The 16,746-nt window shown below is 39.6% G+C and overlaps 1 protein-coding gene across 1 annotated transcript; it reads right to left on the bottom strand.

The window, feature by feature from the left end:
• Positions 1-1,426: 1,426 nt before the first annotated feature.
• ube4a (ubiquitination factor E4A (UFD2 homolog, yeast)) lies at positions 1,427-15,359 on the bottom strand. The gene is given in 21 exon segments (XM_034225621.1): positions 1,427-3,665; positions 3,853-4,010; positions 5,793-5,940; positions 6,080-6,260; positions 6,360-6,534; positions 6,834-6,947; positions 7,639-7,739; positions 7,972-8,162; positions 8,295-8,427; positions 9,120-9,427; positions 9,587-9,713; positions 9,911-10,244; positions 10,320-10,511; positions 10,696-10,898; positions 10,988-11,147; positions 11,526-11,558; positions 11,560-11,679; positions 11,803-11,915; positions 13,389-13,565; positions 13,741-13,930; positions 15,277-15,359. Coding segments are annotated over 20 exon segments (3,228 nt in total). The 5' UTR covers positions 13,865-13,930; positions 15,277-15,359; the 3' UTR covers positions 1,427-3,529.
• Between the last annotated feature and the right edge of the window lie 1,387 nt (positions 15,360-16,746).

Raw genomic sequence — 16,746 nt, 5'->3', positions numbered from 1 at the left:
GCCCGGGAAAGGAGCCTCGCACTTGAATCGCAAGCAAGAACAAGACCGTTGGCTTACTATTTTGTTTCCTAAAAAAGGACTTTCATAAGCTTCAGACAAACTTCAATACAAACCACAACAGAAGAAAACAATAGTAGCCTATTCATTATAATAGTTACCTGTAAATTAATCAATCAGGGGCGTTGCAATAAATCCTTCATCCCATTGAAGAGTGTTGCTCTGTTCCTCCAATCCCTTAAACACCACAATACTTGGTATTTTTTAGAATAAATGTTTTCTCTCTTTTAAAACTGCTCTGAAATGCTTGAAGCTAGAAAAGTTATGTACCCTGTCCCTGGTGCTGCAGCCACCTGCCAGCTGTAGGGTTTTTGGACATGATCAGCCTCTCATCAGGTGTGATCCTTCACAAAGTCTTAATTCAATTGAACTTCATTTCTGACATGGCCTATAGCTCAATATCAGTATACAATTGATAATAAAAACAACACTGATTAAAAAATAATTGCAGATTACACATCCACAGTGACACATGCGTTAAATACATTAGTTTCAATGTTTCTAATAGAAGAGCCATACTGGGTCCCTCTCGTAAACTTAGTTAGGGTCATTACATTTTTCAATATATTAATAATCACATTCATTTGTACATGAAATTCCTCAGCAAGGACTAAAAGGTGGGAATAATATAGTCACAAACATACAATGAGTGAGCACTTGAGGAGCTTTAGCGATCTTCTGTATGCATCTGGAAATGCCACCTAAAGCTTTTTTTTATTTTTATTTCCAATCAAAAGTGGACTGTATCGAGTGGACAATCCAATAACAAATGTGCAATACCTACAAGCTGAAAGTGCTTCTAGATTCTCATTAATAGGGATTGTTAGGTTAAATGTTAAAGTTTATGATGTTAACTATGTGCAAGTTACAACCAGGAGCAGCTCCAAGCACTATTATAGGAGCTTGAGTGTCTCAAAACAAATTAGTTTGAGGCTTTGAGCTCTTAAAGATGTGAGAATTGTTAGTACATAGAGAACAAGGGGGGTTCTGGCTCTCAAAAATGTCACACATACCTGCTTACATTTCCTGACATATAGTCACCACTACTATAGCCTACTGTTTGGAAATAGCCTGGAGACATTATAAAGAATGTTAAGGACCCTCAAACCTGAGACCCAGTTATTGACGGAAAATAAAATATTCTCATATTCATATTGTCCTTGAGATAAATGTACCTCAAGCTTGTTCTTAAACATGCGGCATTTACATAATATACTATAATCTATATTTAAAGTGGTCTTTTGAGTTAAACTTCTATTTATTTGTTGTACATTCCCTATTTGTGGTGGTCCAATAGCAAAACACACATTTTACATGTTGCAATGTACTTAACTCTTGTCATATATCTGAAGGAGAACATTACAATGTGTTATATAACGCATATTAGTTTTATTTATTAATCATAATGTACATCCAAAATAAACATTTTATAATCACAATTAAAACAAAAATATTGCATTATAATTTAACCCATGTAATCATTCAGGTGGTAGATATTCAACATACAGTATGAGGGCATGCCAACTAATACATCATCTTTCTCACTTTTTGCCATTTTTTTCAACCACACTCGATTTTGAATTAAAACTCTTTAATTGAAAAAGCTACTAAAAAAAGAGTCATCTTATTCTGATCCTTCTCTTATATTCTACCCATAGCTCCCTGTAACGCCCTAAAGAAACAAACTCATCATTATTTCTCTTTAGTATGAAATAAGTCAGATCCTCATTCACTGACATTAACTGCAAGGCTCTTGATTGTAGGCACCAATCTGTTCTTGACCCATTGATCATTTGTTTGCCCATATGTTAAAATAAATCAGTAAATTAGTTCAAAATACAAGATTAGGATACATCAGTTAATCTGGTGAATGTTTAATCAAAGAGTGAAAATTATTAATAAATACACTGCCAGTCAAAAATTATTGAACACCCTATAATTTAGCTTTTCTATTATGTTTTGATCCAAAAATGTGATCATTGTACAGTAAGACCTTAAAATCAACAAAATTAAGGTTTGAGTTTATTTATAAAATATTGTGATCTTTAAACATTTTTATGATAAACTAGCCAAATAACATTTCATAAATGTATGTTTCGCCCCCTGTGAAGCAAGATCAGCAAATGTTGAGACTTGCCGTGTCTCAATTTTTTTTAAACTAGTCTCGATGTATTTTTATCATGTTTCTGCGACTGCTTTTTGTGCCAAGAGCAGTTATTTTGTTTTTTTATAACTGCTGTGTGTCTCAAAGTGGCACTTCAGAGATTTGAGTGTAATGTCATAAAAAGTACTCAGTGAAATTAATTGTATTATTTCTACTGTTGCTCTGAAAGGAGTTTTCTAAAGTCTGAGACATTTTTTATTACAAGTTGTGAGTAAAAATCTATTTTCCAAGGACGAAACACATTTGATTTGGGTGGCCATCACACCACTGTTCATTAGTATTACTTTTTTAACCACTTTGAGTATACCTAGCAAGGCTACCAAAGCCATGCTCAACCATTAACTGATTTTAATATGGGATTTTAGTTAAGACTGGCCCCCAATAGAAAATAGGTTTTAGATTAGTGTTATTACTGAGTAGTAAGTTAAACACAGTTTAAATCCTTATCCAACAACCTATTAGTAAACAAGCTCTCAGACTCAGACCCTAATGAGTTCTGTCATTACTACTTAATTAAAGGCAGGTGGACTTAACACTTAAATATAAAGGTTAAAATACAGAAAAAGTGTAGTCTGTATGGTTTTATGCTTCAGTATGCTTATAATAGTGACAATTATTTTAAACATCTCCATCTAAATGTAGATTATCTCCACTAAAATAAAAGTCACACACATCAACTTCAGTTTTACCTTTGCTGTTGCCTTTAATTGCTCATTTTATTTACAATTCCGCTTGAGACTTAACCTAATATGCTGAAACGTTGGGTGTTCAAGAACTTTAAGAGGCAGTGTTTTCTCTTTCATGAAGTTAAATCCTAACCATTTCCTCCATGTTCTGCTTTAACAGTTCCCCAAAATACTCACCTTGCAGTATAAAATCTGGTTTGGGCCGGCTGGTCAGTCAGGAGTTCATTCAGTACATTCAACAAGTCCTGTTGAAACTGATGCTTCTGGCCACAGTTCTGATTGTAATAATGAGCTAATTAATACACAGTATTCAGGGAGAGAGACCAGCGGGTGCATCATGGTACCACGGGGCATCATGGGACTCAAACAGCTACTGTGTGGGTTGGTATGGATTTTGAAGTCGTCACCAGCCTGTGGGCTACAGTTTTGCCTGGACAGTTTTTCCCAGAGGGAATCCACGGAGCGTGAAGTCTGCATGTAAAGGCTAATGCAATGTTAGTCTGAAGAAATCCACAGAGGCAAGCACACCATGGATTAGACAAGAAGCAGAGGAGCACGCTAGATGTAAGCTGTGAAAGAAAACAGGGATGCAGTCATTGTTTATCACAGCGAGGATTCGCGGCTAGCCACTGGGTCCCAGCTGCTGCCTCTCCTGCTTATGCTTATCCAGCCACTGTAAGATCTGCTGCTTGAGTTCCTCGTTTGGCCTGATCTGGTCCATGGTCAGAGGACTGCGGTTGAAAGGGTCTGTCTGGTCACTACGAGGAAGACATATGTGTATAAATTAATGGTTACTTCTGCGCACCAAGCTTTCCCTTCAAGTCTATTGTGATGGTTAAAAGTGATCAGATTACAATAAAGACAAGATGTACAGTACCAATTTTGCTGCATACAGAAAGAAACAATTATTTCAGGTAACTCTAGTGCTTTTAGGAAGTACCCTACCTGAGGAGATGCCTTGCTATAGTTGAGCGGTCAACTGTGACACTGGAGGAAGGGAGGAGGACCGGGTCGAGCATCAGAGTGGACATGATGGGATCCAGGAACTCATCCGGGGCATCTGCATACGTCTCCTCTTCCTGCTGCTGTCTGTCTGCATGGGGCTAAAGGAGAGGTGCAATGACAATGAATCCTTTGTGTGTTTTAACCTCTCTTTACCACAGAGAACAGGTCAAAGATCCCTAAAAAAGCTTCTAAGTCTGGGTTCCCAATCTTTTTCTAGACATTATTTTCCAGGCCACTTGCAGTGATGCAGTGACACTGAACACGCCATACACTAACCTGTTCCTCTCTGTGGACGTCAAATTCATTGTTGTGACCGAGGCCTAACCCACATTTGAAACCAATTCTCCCAGCCAGAGATTAATGACGAAACTAAAACTATTACATACTAAACAAGTAGCAAGCAGCTAAACTAAACAACTGAACCATACAGTACATGCTTAACAATTTAACAGTTTAAAACAAGTTAGAAAGAAAGCACGTCTTGTAATGTCATCCAACCTGCATGACTTATAACATTATTATATGCTGACCTTTAACCTTTGTGTGCTGTTTGGGTCTGTGGGACCCGTTTGCAGTGTTTACTAAAAGAACATGTATTCAATGTAATTATTTTAACCTGCTTTATTTGGGGGTGGACGGGCCTCACCTCCTCTAGTGGGGTCCGGGGGCATGCTCCCCGGGAAGATGTTTTTTCCAATGTTGAAGTTAAATGCATCAATCTGGTGCACTTTGAGCACAACATGAATTTATGGATACAGCTCTCAACTCTCAGATGAAAGGGAGCTGTATACTTTTCAATAATCCAAACATCTTTAGAATATGATCACAACCAATAACAAATCATTTAAACTTGTTTATTCTTATCTTATGTTACCTAGTTAGCATTCTTTCTTTTTCTTTATGCATATTTGACTAATCACTCCTCTTTTAAACTGTTTTTTTACTGTACTATAGTACACATTGGAATGATTTCTTACTTTATCTATATTAAATAGATAAAGGTGTGCTCTCCCTAGCTCTCTCGCTCTCTCTCTCCCTCCCTAGCTCTCGCGCTCGCTCGCTCTCTCTCTGTCTCGCTCGCTCACAGAGGCTGTGTGCTCCTCCGTGGCGATGACAGCTTGCGTTAAAAAATAATAATAAACATATTTGTAAAGTGGGGGGACACAAACGGGATTTCGAAACGAGCGGGGGACATGTCCCCCCTGTCCCCAGTGGAAATTACGCCATGCGTGTGTGTGCGTCAAGTGGAATAAATATATATGCAAGTTGCAACACACACAGTAAAACTCTGCCCCTCATGTGCAGTATAGGCTGGCATGACTAGGCTGTGTTTAATGGGGCTGATGTGTTGTGTAGATTCTGCCAGAAGGAAAATCAGCGTGGAGGTGCCACATTGTTTTTCTTCCCGACTGCAACGCTGGTTCCGCAAATCAAGCAAGAACGCGATTGGTCGATATTCATTGTGGGGGTGGGGGGAGGAGGGGTGTTAGATAGATATAGAGTTGTAGTAAGTAGATAGAGTTCGCTATGATTTAGGTTTCGTTTATGCATAGGGTAGATTCTTTTAATTACATTTCCTTTTTTGTTTTGTGTATTTTATACATTTTGGATTTGCTTGGCGAGCTATTTTTAGAACATGCCCCGCAGGCGACTCACGTTGCCCCTGCGGGCGACTAAGTGCCCGCGGCACCGTGTTGGCTACCCCTGACCTAGACCATTAAGATGGAAATCTTATTGCTTTCTAACCCTTGGCAGTCATTAATAAATGATAAGCTAAAAATAGGAGAATTTTGAAATAATTTTCCTGGACGTTTTCAATGACTGAGAATTGGGCAATCGTTTTTCCAGGATCTGGGGGAACCCTGCAAGACAAAAGATACCTTTATTTTATCAGCAAGGAGTCCAAACGCCACGATCATGTCCCCAGGCTTGTTTATCTTCTTCAGCACCCTCACTGTTTGGGAGAAGAGGGCGGCAGAGTACGATCGTCCATCCTTTGGGACTGTAGCACAGAAATTCTCCTCATCACTGCCAAAGACAGAAACAAAATTGTATTTACAAATTAATTGGACCACAATAATGATCACTGTATTTCATCTTCAGAGGATATAGCACCAATAAGATAACGTCAGAAAACAAGAGAATATGTTCAGTGTTTACTACATACCCCAGATTCAGGTAGATGGTGCAGATGTCAGAAACAAGCTGCTGGGGCTTGAAGTCAAACTCACTGAAGTCCTTGACTTTAAGGGCCCCCATCTTAGGGCCCACTAAGTGCTGCAGAAAATAATTCAGCATGGAGATGATCCTCTCAGCCAGGAAGGGATGCACGAAGATCCCCTTGATGTCTGGAAAAGAGAACTTTGTTAAAAGCAAAACACACAAGGGAGGGGGGAAGACAAACTTTAAATGGATGAATCAACATGAAGAATCAAGTGTTTTCTGACCTGATGTGAGGAAGGCCAGGGTGCCGATGGTCTCATTAGACATGATGTTGTGGAAGCGTCCCAGCTGTCCCAACATCTGCAGGCTCGATTCCTTCTCTCTCCGGGCATCGGGGGCCAGGCCCTCCCACTCCCCTCTGTCCCGCTCCAACTGAAGGACCTTGATTTTACTCAGGTACTATGAGATAAGATAGGTTTTTTTTTTAGCTAATGAAAAACTGAAGTCATTAATTACGTTTATATGACCATCATCGACTAATTCTGTGCCAGATGTTCTCCTTGTGCACAGTACTTTGTGTTTTATGCAAATGTGACCTTTACCAAAAAATGAATGCAAAGTAAGCACAGCAAAAGATTAAATAAACACCAGACGAACAAACCATAATGGTACTTGACTATAAACTACACAATAGTAATGTAATGGACAAGTTTATTTGCCATATTGGTGTCAGGTGGTGCATGTTTGAATTATCTTACCTGAATAGCCTCATCCAGTAGGAAGATGGCATCATTCATCAGGAGGTTCAGGAACCTGAGGAACAGAGGGGGGTTCATGGCCTCCAGGTTCTCAGATGCATAGTGCGCCAAGTGCTGAAACAAGAGATGTCAAACTTAATAAAGAGCCAATTTAGATCAATCTGCTCGACAAACTACAATTTTCCAATACATAAAATCCCCTGGTGATAAACCATAGATGCCTGTTTCAGCCCTCATACTCTCTACTGCCTTCACTCTGTCATGAGTCATGAGTCAAGAGGCCTAAGCCAATCTTTGCGTTCATTGAGTGGAACCAAATGACACCCTGGACAGTTTACCCGGCCCGTTTTCTTTCCTCTCTACTACTCCTCTAGAAATAGACACAATTTGAGTGAGTGGTGATGAGAGTGAGGAAACATTGGCATTTTGGCAGAGTTTTTTGTTGTTCACCAAAAATCTAGGTCTGCTCTTGATGAAGTTTCCCCATCGTAAACTCTGTAATACACCTAGGAGCGGCCGACCAGCCGATACTTGTCTTTGACCAACATTGTAATGTTCATTATTAAGCCAGGAGTGGTGATTTCATTCTCACGGATTTAAAAGTTGATTTCTACCTATTGGAACAGCATGCAACATGATTAAGACAGGATTAGATATTAAGAGAGCACACACCAAATACATTTAATAATTAAACACGTGAGCCTCTTTTTGTACGGCCGTTCATTTTTTTTTTTACAAAAATGTAAAACATTGAAAACAGTTTACTTGGATGGAAAACCTCAAAGTCACCAGTTTTTTTTTTTACCTTGATACTCTCTCTGTAGCTTTCTTTTGTCCACATGTACTTGAGGATGGGATACATGGGTCTCCTGTAGTTGAATTTCTGTTCAAATTGATGAGGGTCACCTAATAAAAGGAAAAATAAAGGAAATCAAACATTGCTACTTTCTTTTTTCTTCAATTTCTCATTTGGATGTTCGTTTTCATCATAGGCGGCCTTACATAAAGTTATTTTCACTAGGTGATTGTACTTGTGACAGCACCTGAACTGGACTTTTCAAGGGGACTTTATATACAGTTCGATGCTGCTTGCATCACTACGACGATAGCATATAGAAAATTGTGAGGAATACAATACCTGTGAACTCGATGTCTACAAACACAGAGATGAGGGCCTCGGCCAGCTGAGGTGCGTGTCTATAGGAGCAGAAGGCTCTCTCTCGCTGGAACACGATTGGCTGAATAGCACCAGAAGCCACCGGCTCCATGTGGGGCATCACCGCCTCTAGGACCTCCGCCAGCTTTGCTCTTAAATGAGGGTTCTTCATCCTGTTGTGCATGCAGGACAGAGGGGATTGAGCCAAACACTCTAAGGCAGTCTGCATCATTCAAACCCCATTGGACATCAATTATTCCTTTCAACTGACAACAATCGCTGATATAGTAGATGTAGTTTTGTACCTCTCTATGTTTCCCATGAAGACAGTGATGAAGTTAAGAATCTGCTCCAGACTTTCTGCAGAAGTCTCCAAAACATCGTCAGCAAATCGACGCAGGAAGATGAAAAAATCTCCCATGTTTTCTGCAAAGAACTCTGTCGGAACAGGCATACAGAAGTGATGACTATTATAAAAAGGTATGTTCAGCATCAATGAATCATTCTACCACAAGTGATGAATCCCTTCCTTGCATGCACATAGCTGCCCACTGCTCCTAGTACTAGGATGGGTTAAAAGCAGAGACCATATTTCACTTTGTATGCTGCGTGCATGTATGTGTGACCATTAAAGAGGGTTTCATTCATTTATAAATTAAATATTGACGTATCACCTGCATATAATAATATATGGGATTTGTATAGTGCTTTTCCTAATGCTCAAAGACGCTTATATATATTATATAAGCAGAGTTAAAGGTTTTAATGTAATGGTCCTAAATTATTTTAACTGACATCTCTTTCTGAGCCTGAACCCGACAGTGAAATACATCTTAAAATAAAATCTGTGTGAAATTTTAAAGATTTCAAGTTGCAAGGTGTCGTCATATCATAGGAAAAGGATTTCTATCAATTATTTGTTGAAGTATAAGTTTACACAACACACTTTTAAACATGCTCCAATTACGAGATAACACATAAAAACATGAAACAACCTGATGAGATTTAAGCATGAAAAATGTATAGAAATGAAATGTCAGCCTCCCTTGAACCCACTGATCAATCAAAGCTTAAGATTGAGCGGCTTTATGTTCAACTGTGTTTGTAGTGCAGTGGGAGACCTGACCTACCTGGTACGTAGCAGAGCACAGTGTTCTGTAGGGGGGGCAGGGGGAAACTGAGTGCTACATGTTCAGGCCCCTGGTTCCCCACACCCAGCTGAACGAGCAGCGCAGCCGAGGAAGCTTGGAGGCTAAGGCAGCATTGCAGCATGGCGGGCTGAGTGGTGGCAGCTTTGGTAGACAGGTAAACAATCATCAGACGCTCAAACTGCTCCAGCAGCTGATCCGACATGGGGTTGCCCGATCGCTGGGCGTCCTGCCACGTCACCTGGAGCCGGTGGAGAGACTGGTTCATCTTCACCATCTGCTCGTGGAGTCTGCACATGCACGCCACAGAACAAACAGAAAAACACAGTACGGGTTAATGCTGACATATGGTGTGAATATGAGGAACATAAGGTATGCTACATTTCTGTGGGGTATGTAAAACAGGAAGTTTCTTTATTTATTTATGAAAGTTCTTTGAAGGTATGCACCTGTGGAAGCCGAGATGCATGGTGAGTTGTGTGAGGATGAGGTTTTCGGTCAGCAGGCTGTACGACTGAGCAGACTCCACCGGCTGCTGGGGGGGCAAAGGGATCAGACAGGTTTCCTTGTCGAGATCTGGCGTAAGAGATTGGGGATTATTTAGACATAAAATGTAGTTTGTACAATTGTAAAATAATAAATGCTATAAATCAAAACTGCTATGAGCCCATTTATAAAGACAATACAAACACCAGAGCAGCTGCACTAATACTTAAAATGATGATAATGTATTTTAACTGGTAAAATTGATGCTAATTTTCAAATGTAATAACCTCTGGCGTGCACATTGCGATTGCGCCTCTCTTCCTCGCTCAGCTCTTTCAGGGCACAGTAGGTGGGGTTAAAGGTCAGGAGTTTGGGTGACCGCGGCCGGCAGAAGGGCTGGCACAGCTTCAGCAGTGCTGCACCCAAGTTTAAGAAGAATGCATCTGAAGCGTACATCTGGAAGAAGATCTCTGGCATCTGATTGGCCCATATCTTGGCCCGGCCGGCGTTAGCCTGCAGACAGCCGCCCAACCACGAGAGCAGCAAGTGACGCGTCTCACTGGATCGCTGGAGCAGGTTTTTCAAAATCTGGTGAAGCTTGTCCTGAAACTGACCCATAAACTGCAACACAAGGAGAGTAAACATCGTTAGACAATGACGTTTGGAGCAACATCAAGCTGAAGAGAGTCTCTTTACCTGGTGGATGTTGGCCTCCTGGACCTTTGTCTCCTGGGCACTGGAGCGGGAGGGGTTCAGGAAGTAGCCATGTCCCTCCACCACACCTGGGGTTCTCAACAAGCAGGAGATACTCAACACTGTTCCCAGCAGGGTCTTCTGGTACTGCAAACCATTAGCTGGGTCTTTGGGCTGAATGTGTTCCACCAACACCTTAAAATAAAATAAAAAGAACTGAGTGAAATATTCGGCCATGTCTGTTTATCTGAATATGATTATTTGATGTACTATGAATTATTGTATATTGCTCGATTAGTGGTGGGCAATGAACTTTGTAGTTGTTGTCAGTAGTCAAAGTTATGATAAAACGTATGAACATCTGTGTGTTTCTCCTGACCTTGGCAATATCTTTATGGTGGCTGAAGTAGAGCAGGACGTCTAGGTAGGAGTAGAGAAGAGGCTGGCACAGGTCCAGGTCTTTGATGCGTCCCTGGAAGATATCCAGCACCGGTACTATAACCTCCCCAAAGGTGCGCACCTCCTGGTCGGAGAGCAGGCCAGCAATGATCTCCTCCAAAAACTCAAACACCTCTTCTGGCTCTGAAACACATCGGCTTTGTAAGAAACAGAGAAGAGTAGAATCAAGGCAAAGCTTTACCGAGGCAGGAAAGAAACAGTCCTGAACCTACGTGCTGCGCGGAAACCTTCCAGCAACAAGTCCAGAAGCTGTTCATAGATGTTCTGTGTGACGTAGATCTCTGGGGTGAGCAGAACTGTCCGTGTGTTGGAAACTGTCAGGTTCTTACAACGTACAGCGAATGACAGCAACTTCTCCGGGACCTTCGTCACCTAATACACAGATAATCCAGTCACTAAATTATGAAAGAGCATGGGTTATTCAATTCAATTCAAGGCTTTATTGTCATGCGCAAAGTAGCTACAGTGTAGATATGGCAATGAAAGACTTAAGTCCGAGGCTCCTCCAACAATGCAACATGAATATATATAGGACATGAAAGAAATTAAACCAATACAAATAGTGAAAGAAATAACAATAGAAATAGAATAGTGCAAGAGAATGTTGTGAGATGTGCAAGTAAATGCATATACAATAGTGCAAAAGGGTTGTTTTTCTGTTCCAATGAATGAGAATATTTACAACTGGTAATCTCTGAAAAAGGTTAGTTAAAGTGCTACGATAACAAGTCCTGTAGGAAAAACTCGCACCTCTTCTTTGGACCTCTGGTAGCAGGCGAAGAGGGTAACGGATGGCACTCGTGTCTCCAGCGTCACGGTCAGCTGACAGGTTGACAGCGCTGCACGACGTCATGTAGATGAGGTTGTTCCCCGGCTCTAGCACCAGCAGACGGTTGAACAGAGCCTAAAGACACAAATCAGTCTCACTAATACATTTTTCAAACATCCTAAAATGATAGAAGTTCTTAACATTTAGTAGAAACAGGATGTGGGACAAATGGAGTGATGACACAAAAAGACGTCAGACCTGTTCTATGTTATCCGAGTCCAGCCAGTCCTGTTCATCCAGATCTGCAGCCATCTCCTCCAGGTAAACACAGCGAGGGGGGATCCCATTACCTCCTCTCAGACTGGGGTCACCTAAGGGTGATAACCAGGGTCCTTAAAATAAAGTCTGCACAAATCATATTACACAAAACAACCTATGAAGCTTAAAGGAACAGTTGACCATAACATCCAAATGACATGTCCACAGACACAAACAGACTCCACAGGGAAAACAATACCAGCAATGCTGTTGCAACTGGCAAAAAGACACATGGGGGGTTAAATGCAATTAATGTTTTTACTGGTTTATTTCAAACTGAGGTGCAACAGAATTTATTAATGTGAAAACAGGGGGACTTTTAACATTCATTTCCTCATCACCATCACACACCCTTAGGTGGTCTCAGTGGTCGAGAGAGTCAGCAGCAAGACTTTAGTGTGCAAGGTCTTTGTATTGTCAAGAACTATGAGTCATTTGTTGCAGTGCTTACAGGAAATTACACTTCCAAGTCGCTAGAGCACTGGAAATAACAGGGGGACAACAGAGCAGACTTAACATGATCAGACAACTTCCTGTCTGTCTGCCTAATGTCCCTTCCACAAAAAAGGAAGTACTGCAGGGAAACGTGATGAACTGGAAATGTAAAAAGGTCAATGAGGATTATCTGACTTGATTCTCCAACATCGTCTCACCCCCAGAGATTCACATGGGCTTCACACTGTCATCTTTGGCTTTAAAGGGCTACAAGATAAACAAATCCCAGCTGCTGGTTCATTATGAACATAAAGCTAGAGTCTGCTATCGTGATATTGCCGAAAGTACTAGTAACTACTTCTACATCTGTAACCCTATTCTGACTCTAGTTGTGTCTATTTATATGGGTCACAACCCTGATATGGATTGGATCTAACATGAACGTTTCCTGGCATGACAATAATATTTAAATGTTATTTAATCATGCAAAACCAAAAGTGAGAGAAAGCAAACTTGAAAAGAAGAAGAGAGAAGGGGATCTAAAAGCAAAAGTGAATCTGATAGAGGAGGAATTTAATCGGAAAACTTTTTGTTGTTAATTTACAACAAAATACACTTTTTATCAGTAACTTCAATGCAGACCAGTCTCTGCTAAATGTACCAAGCAGAATTGAGGCAGTGACAGCTGTCTCATATTATTGTGTCCATCATGTAGTCAATGGAATTTAGTCCCACGCACATATTCTCTATGAAAGGAGTTAGGGCTGCTCAATTAATCGTATTTTAATCGCGATACGATTATGGCTTGCAACGATTACGAAAACAACGATTACGAAATAAAACGATTTTTAAAAAATATATATATATATATGAATTATACTTAAAGTTCAGTACTGTTAAAAACATACTGTTCACTTTTTTTCTCTCCAATAAATGGACGTTTTCAAAGTCAATGAATAATCACATTTAATAATCGCAATTACAATTATTGACCCAAATAATCGAGATTATGATTTTTGCCATAATCGAGCAGCCCTAAAAGGAGTATAAATTACAGATCAAAAACGTATGACTCTCCTCCTTCTACTTACTGTTATCCAGAGTGATGAGAAATATCCTCTGGATCATGTGATTGACATTGAGTTGTTCGCACAGCTCCTGCCGGGACCGGAAGGAGCGACTGATCTCTGCCACGGAATCGTCATTTTCATCAACGCTGTCCGAAACAGAGTTTTCTGACTCTGAATGGCTCTCTCCCGAGTCCTCCACTGTTGTACAGGAGACAGAGGGTAGGTATGAAAAACAATGTGGATACAATTGAGCCAGATGTTAACATGACCTTTACTTCACTGACATTATGTTATAAATGTGTTTATGTGTATGCATCCCTCAAAACACGGACAATACGTCTCATCAGAAGATTGCTCGAATAACTCTACCCACATGGTTCAGCAGACTGTTCGGGTTTCTGGCCAGATGCAAATTGCTTGGCATCAGCGACTGAGCTGAAGAGAGCAGCAAAGGGGTTGCGGGAGATATGCTGGTTGTTGTTGCCCTGGTCAGTCATCTCATTGGGGATCAACACTCACTCCATCCAAGATCCCAGCCTTAAGGAGCGATGCAGACACAAAAACTGTCAATAGTATAAAGACATTCAATAACAGAGCAAGGGATACAGGAGCATGCAGAGTATATTCTCTCACACGCAAAAAAGTATTTGACTAAAGAAATTCCTATGTATACTCATACATTTATTTTCATCTTATAGATTTGTTGATTTTTCTTGTCAGGTAGCTTAAACTGCGATGTCCGCAAAACAATCATTCAGAAGCACCACTTTAACAGAAATATGCAAGTCATTTAAAAAAAAGTGTCCTCAATTAAAAAAACAAAAACATCAAAATGAGTAACCTACTGAAGAAATCTTAGTTGACTTGACAACCAATAAGTCAATATGTTTACCACAGTGGGGGCAGCCCTACAATTCATCATCTTATTCATTGTCCCACTATCACCTTGACCTGTACACCAGTCAAATGCAAAACTGCACAACATCTGAACCTTGTCCTTAACAGCTAGCTTGGTAGCTTCTTCTTTTTTTTAATCAAAACTTCATTCAAATTAACTGGAACTTGTGTCCCCAACAAACCACCTAACATGTTTTAACAAATGAGGGTTATATGTGCATTTCTTAAAACATTTCCTGTCTCTGTACGTCATATTTCCTGCATCTTATTAGGACATCCTATTCGATGAATATCTATGACACTGGTCACAATACAATGCTGTACAAGGTATTTTTTAATTTCATTACTTGAAAAGGGGCAACGTAAACAAGGATCAAACATATGCAAGTATAATAGTGTCAACTGAAAGGCTAGCTTTCGTTAGCAGGAGTTATTAGGCATCTTAGCCTAAAAACACATTGTATATACTGTGGCAAAAGGCAAACAATACATTACAGAGATGTTTCAATCTTGATTTAAGCACTTACACACTATGCATTTCCCTCTGATGCTATTATAAACTTTCAGTGATGACATTCAGAGAGAAGGGAATGAAAAGACACCAGCTCCCACTGACAGCTAACCGAGCACAGAACATATGATGATCAGTGCTTTACGGTACAACGTGTTGTCACGGTTACCCATCATCTCAGTCAGCACTTTACGATTATAAACCATTGTACCTTTATATAGATAGCTTTACAACTAGCCACTTTTAGGCTTTTTCATGTCATGTCACAGGTTTAACCATATAGTAGCAGCTTGAACTTGGCGATAGTTAGCCATCCAGCTAGCAGGGTAAGCTAGCAGCCCTGACCGTACTGCATCAGTTAGCTGGTTAGCTAGTTAGCAAGCTAAGCTGTCATGGGGTCACCACGACTCTATTTCAGCACCAATAAGATAAACTGTTGCACGGATTCAGCGTATTTTCAGTTTGTATAATGGATACAAACGTTGAAGCGGACTGTCCTACCTGTTTGACGGGAAGAAGCGTGTTTCTGATATTAAAGAAATCGCCTCTACGAAACCAGACAGCTCCTCGGTAAACTGAAATTGTACACGTCATCAGAATGAGACGGGGCGTCTTCTTTGCTTAGTAACTTTTTACTCAACATTAATATATAATTGAAGAGCATGTATACGTTTATTTTTATTTAATTTACAATACTTTACTTAATTGATTCTAATTTTTACCTGTTTTGTTTTAGATATGTATTTATTGTGCTACCCTGAAACAAGGATTTGAGTGTTGAAACCTGCCTCGCTTTATATTAGCCTACTTCTAAAATGAATTGATTAGTTTCGCTGAATATGACAATAATTGGTCTATCTAATTTTTCTTAATGTAATATTCACAAACTTACATTCTTAACCCTCATGGTCGAATATTAAAGAGCCTGTGGGTCTGGGGATAACATTTTGACTAACTTTAACTTGGCTTGTGTATATAAAAATAATAGGTTGCATTCTATTCAGGGAAAAATAAGTGTGAGTTTTAGAGACATTTTACATTATTATATTATATCATTTTATATATTTTTTTTTTCTTTGCATCATCTGCATGTTCTGTGATGTTTGTCTGATGTGTGCTCACCGTCAGCAGAGGGCATCAGCGGACTGTCTCTCAACATACCATGCAGAAACCTCTTGAAATTGGCAGATGTGACCTCACAATAGTAAACTTTCACTTGTTGAACATCAAGCTGTAATAAACAGAGATGGGAGAAATACTCAGATCTTGTACTTGAGTAAAAGTAGAAGTACCAGAGTGTATGAATGCTCTGTTACAAGTAAAAATCCTGCATTCAAAATGTTACTCTACTAAAAGTACAACAGTATTAGCATTACAAATATGTACTAAAAGTAAAAGTACTCGTTATGCAGATTGGTCCATTTCAGAATAATATATTTAGTATGTTTTGATTATAGGTATTGATGCATTAAAGTGTTATTAAAGCTGTTAAAAGTGCAGCTATAGTTTTAATGACTTTGTATGCTGCAGGGTAGATTGTGAATTTACTCCAGGTGTAAATAAAGTATTGATTATATTTCACATCATTCATCCGAATCAACTAAAGGTATTTAATAAATGTAGTGGATTGAAAGTACACGATATACCTTTGAATTCTAGTGGGGTACAAGTACAAAGTAACATAAAATGGAAATACTCAAGTAAAGCACAAGTATCTCAAAGTTGTACTTAGGTACAGTACTTGAGTAAATTAGTTACTTCCCACCTTTGCTAATAAAGATACAATAATAATAGTCAAATACATACTGAAAGGCCGTCTGACAGATTTGTGAACTTAGTTAGTTTTTGTTATTTCACATTCTCCTTTCACATATTCTAATAATTTTGACTGATTCTTTCAATAATGAAAACAGTGTATTTGATTTGGAACATGGAAAACAATGTCCTCTTGCACGTCATATACTGTAGTTT

The sequence above is a fragment of the Gymnodraco acuticeps genome, unplaced genomic scaffold (genome assembly GCF_902827175.1).
Source record: "Gymnodraco acuticeps unplaced genomic scaffold, fGymAcu1.1, whole genome shotgun sequence".
In the NCBI taxonomy this organism is placed as follows: Eukaryota; Metazoa; Chordata; class Actinopteri; order Perciformes; family Bathydraconidae; genus Gymnodraco; species Gymnodraco acuticeps.
This window is presented reverse-complemented; position numbering and strand designations above follow the sequence as displayed.